Here is a 4,040-nt window from a genome sequence, read left to right on the forward strand (position 1 = left end):
GGGGCCACTGAGCAGGTCTGGGGACCTCCGGGGGCCACTGAGCAGGTCTGCATAGGCACAAGCCTCTGCGGGACAGAGAGGAGGCGGGTGGTGGCCTCGCTGGCTGTCTCGGGCGGGATTTGGCGATTGCTTTGCTGTGTAAATATGCAAACAGGCGTTTATGGCCCGGGTACCCAGGCACAGGCCTGGGAGCTCCCCACAAGGGTGGAAAGGTCTCCCGAGTTGGTGGCACGGGGCAGAGGGCAGGACAAGCATTTCAGATGGGGGAACAGCCTGCGCCGAGGCTCGGCGTAGAGAGGTGTGGTGCCATGGAGGTCCGCAAAGATCTCTCCCCAGGAAGACGGGGGCGTGGGGGGAGGGCTGGCCAGAGGGCCGAGTGGGGAGGCCTGCAGGGCCCGGGAATGGCCAGGGGGTGCCGGTCACAAGCGGGCCGTCAGTGTTGGGCGTGGGCCGTGTTTGAGACAGAGGGTGTGCGGAAGCAGGAAGGGAAGGAGTCTCCAGGCTGTGGCCGCCACAGGGCTTCTGGGCCCCCAGAAGGAAGAGCCCCCGGGGAAGCTTGGGGATTCAGCCTGTGCTGGAGCACAGGAAGGGGCGTGTCCTCCCCTGAGGCTTCCCGGGCCATTGATGCTGGCACTGGGCTCACGGGGCTTTCTGCAGGGAGCAGCACAGGCCAGAGGCGCCCCTCTCAGCTTTGGGGGCTCCTGGGCAGTGTCTCGGGCAGCACACTGCCCTGGCCGGCCCCACGCGCCCGCTGCTGCCTGACGGTGAGCCCCCCCGACTCCCCGCCCTGGCTCCCCTCACGCCCAGGCCAGGCCGTGCTCTTCCAGGGCTCTGGTGGGAAGAGCGCCGACCCCCTGCTCCGAGGCCAGCTTTCCACGCCCGCGGGGTCCCCGCACCTCAACGCTGCCCACCAGCCACTGCCGCCCAGCCGCGTCATCGAGGAGTTGCACCGGGCGCTGGCCACCAAGCACCGGCAGGACAGGTGAGGCCCCTGCGGGCCGTGTCCTGTCCGAGTAGCACCTGGGCTGCGGGGACCTGGGGTGGGAGGGGCGTCGCTGTCCAGGGTGTCCGGGTGGACGTGCTGTCCAGGGCTCTGATGCCTGGAGCGTGGGGGTCGCTGTCCAGGGTCCTGATGTCTTTGCGTCCCTGCAGCGGCCGGAAGAGCCCGCGGCCGCAGGGCGAGGGGCGGCCAGGCGGCCGGGGCAGCAGCGGCCCAGTGCTGGCCCCGAAACGGCCCTCCCCGTGTTCAGGGCCCTGCGGCCGAGTGTCCCCCGGCCCCCTCGGACAGGTTTTACTGTGCACGTGTCCGGTGCTGCCCTCCCGAGTGCCGGGGCCCGACCCAGCAGCTGGGGCCGCCGTCGCTGCTGTCTCCGCCCGAGTGGAGGCTGCCGGGTGTCCAGGTGAAGGGCGGCAGCCCCCTGGACTGTCTTTCTGATCAGCTTTCAAGGAAGGGAAGCTAAAGTGTCCCCGAAGAAGCGGGTGGACGTCCGCCTGTCCAGGACGCCCAGCCTGGAGCAGGCCAGGGAGCGGGAGGAGGCCTGGAGCCCCGACGGGGCCTCGGAGAACAAGCGGAAAGAGTCCGAGGAGAACAAGGAGAACCTGGTGGTCGCTGCCGAGCTCAAGGACGACCTGCTCCTGTACCAGGACGAGGAGACGCTCAACGACTCCATCATCTCTGGTGAGGGGAGCAGCGCTGGGGTCCGCGCTTCAACCGCACGCCTGTGGCCGGGGCGGCCCCTCAGCCTCCCTGGGTCTGTGGCCCCCTCCTGGAGAGCGGTGCTTCTCGGGCCGCGCTGGCGCTCCTTGTCGTTCTCGGGCTGGTCGCTCACCGGCTACGTCCGGCGAAGGCTGCTGCAGGCCTGGCCGTTCGCAAACCCTTAGGCGACAATAGCCACAACAGCCCCGCCCCTGCGCCCACTCCCCTCTCACGCGGGGCTCACTCCAGGAACTTGGTCGCCTGGTGCCCCGGGAGGGGCTGGGTGTCCCCGGCAGCTTGGCACCTGTGAGGCTCCCGGCTTTGCTGGAGCTCGGCACCCCGCACTGCTGGGGAGCTGAACACACGTGGCCTGCCAACACCCGTCGAGACCCGCCGCTGTGGGGCCATGGTCCTGGGAGAGGGGGTGCCCGCTGAGGCCGCAGGCCTGGGGGTGTCCCCGTGGGCAGAGGGAGGCCCCAGCAGAGTAGCCACCGCTCAGGAAGGGATGAGGGGGCAGCTCCGGGCTGTGGAAGCAGCTGCATTTGTAGGGCAGGGTGCTGGTGAAGGGGACCCCGGAAATGTGTGCGGAGATTCGGGCTGCCGGAGTGGGGTACACAGTGTGGGCAAGACTGAGTGAACAAGAGGGCACTGAGGGAGGCTTGCGGGCCAGCCCAGCCGGGGTCGGGGTGCTGGGAGCACACTGCGAACCCCCAGAAGGACTGGTCTTAGCGGTGAGCCCCGGCGTGGGTGGAGGGCCTCGGTCAGGGCCAGGGGAGGCCGGTGCTTCTTGGAATGTGTTCGGGGGGCCCCTACGGCCAAGGCGGTCAGTGAGCGACAGGCAGAGAAGCCGGCAGGAGCAGGAGAGTTAAGGGAGCCAGGCGCGACTTCCAGTCAGAAAGCGCAGCCCTGTCTGGTCCCGCTCTCAGGGCGCCCTGCCCCGCAGCGATGCGCCATCTCCGCCCAGCCCGCCGGCACTGCCCAGGCCCCGTGGTGGGGACGCTCGTCCCGAGGACAGTCCCCAAGGGCGTGTTACCTCCAGCCCGGTTTCTGTCCCTGTTCTCCCACCCCTTCCCCTCCCTCGGGGCACCCAGCTGTGGCTCTGGGACCCCGAGAGCCCAGGAGGCGTGAGGGGAGGGCCTGTGGCAGTGAAGCCTGTGGGGGCCCTGGCAACTGCGGGGGGCTGACGCGAAGCCCCGACAGGAATCACTGGCCACTGATGAAGAGTTGAGGGTCCTGAGGCCAAGAGGGCAGAGGAGGGAGCAGGGAGAAGGGGTGCGGGGGGGCACTGTAAAGCTCAGGAGTAACCCTGACACCAGCACGGGCCTGGCCAGGGAGCCCGTCCAGGGCCGGGGGAGATGCTCCATGCAGGAGTCAGGCCCAGCCCGGGCCGGGGCCGGTCGCGTGTCCAGCTTGGGGGATGTCCAGCTCCGGAGCCGCCCACTCCCGGGGTCCCCTCGGTGGGAGGGAGGGTGGGCCCCTCCCGGCTGGGGGTGGCCGTGGGCCGCGGGGTGCTGCTGCAGGATTGGGGAGGCGGCGGCTTCTCCCAGTACCGGACTGGCCCCCACTCCGTGGATGCGCTGAGCTCGCTCTGGGGCAGCACGTCTGTCGCTGGGACAGTGTCCAGGCCCTTGTGGGCTGTGAGGTCACGAAGATGACGTGTAATGAGAGCAGGTTCTGGACAAACTCATTTTGTTCACCACCAGCTGATTTTTTCCCTCCAAATCACTGCAAGGAAATGCTGTGGGCAAGGCCCTGTGGGGCCAGCGGCTTGCTGTCCGCTCCTGGGGGGCAGCCCAGCCCCTGCCCAGCACCCCAGCAGCAGGCCAGGGCCCTAGGGAGCGACTGCGTGGCTTCTGTATAATGCGCGGCCTCCGCGTGCGCTCTGGTCTCTGCGGCCCTTTCGTCGCCGAGGGGTCAGCGAACGGCCAGGTGGGACTCGCTCCCGGGCCCAGTACAGCTCCTTGAACGGTCACTTATTTCTAGAAGATAAAACGGGCCCCGGTGGTGCAGCGGGTGGAAGCGCGGCCAGAGGCGCCTCGCTCACCCGTGTCCTGTCGCCCTCTCCCGGCCCGGCCGGGCACAGGGACCCTGCCCAGGAAGTGCAAGAAGGAGCTGCTGGCGGTGAAGCTGAGGAACCGGCCCAGCAAGCAGGAGCTGGAGGACAGGAACATTTTCCCCAGGAGGACGGACGAGGAGAGGCAGGAGATCCGGCAGCAGATCGAGATGAAGCTCTCCAAGTGAGTGGCCGCGGGCCGAGCCTGTGTCCGGCCGCACCCGCCAGGCCCCGCCCTGTGCCCAGCCCAGAGTGCCAGATGCCCCGAGGGAGCGCTGGCCGGCGGGCCTG

At 69.0% G+C, this 4,040-nt stretch overlaps 1 protein-coding gene across 1 annotated transcript in view; it reads left to right on the top strand.

Annotated features, from left to right (window-relative positions):
• PHACTR3 (phosphatase and actin regulator 3) overlaps window positions 1-4,040 on the top strand; it is a 49,781-nt gene that overhangs the window by 43,068 nt on the left and 2,673 nt on the right. Inside the window, exons 4-6 of the mRNA XM_012728149.1 lie at window positions 808-982; window positions 1,440-1,678; window positions 3,780-3,933. Coding sequence (XP_012583603.1) covers window positions 808-982; window positions 1,440-1,678; window positions 3,780-3,933 — 568 coding nt within the window. The remainder of the gene's footprint in view (window positions 1-807; window positions 983-1,439; window positions 1,679-3,779; window positions 3,934-4,040) is intronic.

This window comes from Condylura cristata, unplaced genomic scaffold (assembly GCF_000260355.1).
Source record: "Condylura cristata isolate star-nosed mole 26May11 unplaced genomic scaffold, ConCri1.0 scaffold00022, whole genome shotgun sequence".
Lineage (NCBI taxonomy): Eukaryota > Metazoa > Chordata > Mammalia > Eulipotyphla > Talpidae > Condylura > Condylura cristata.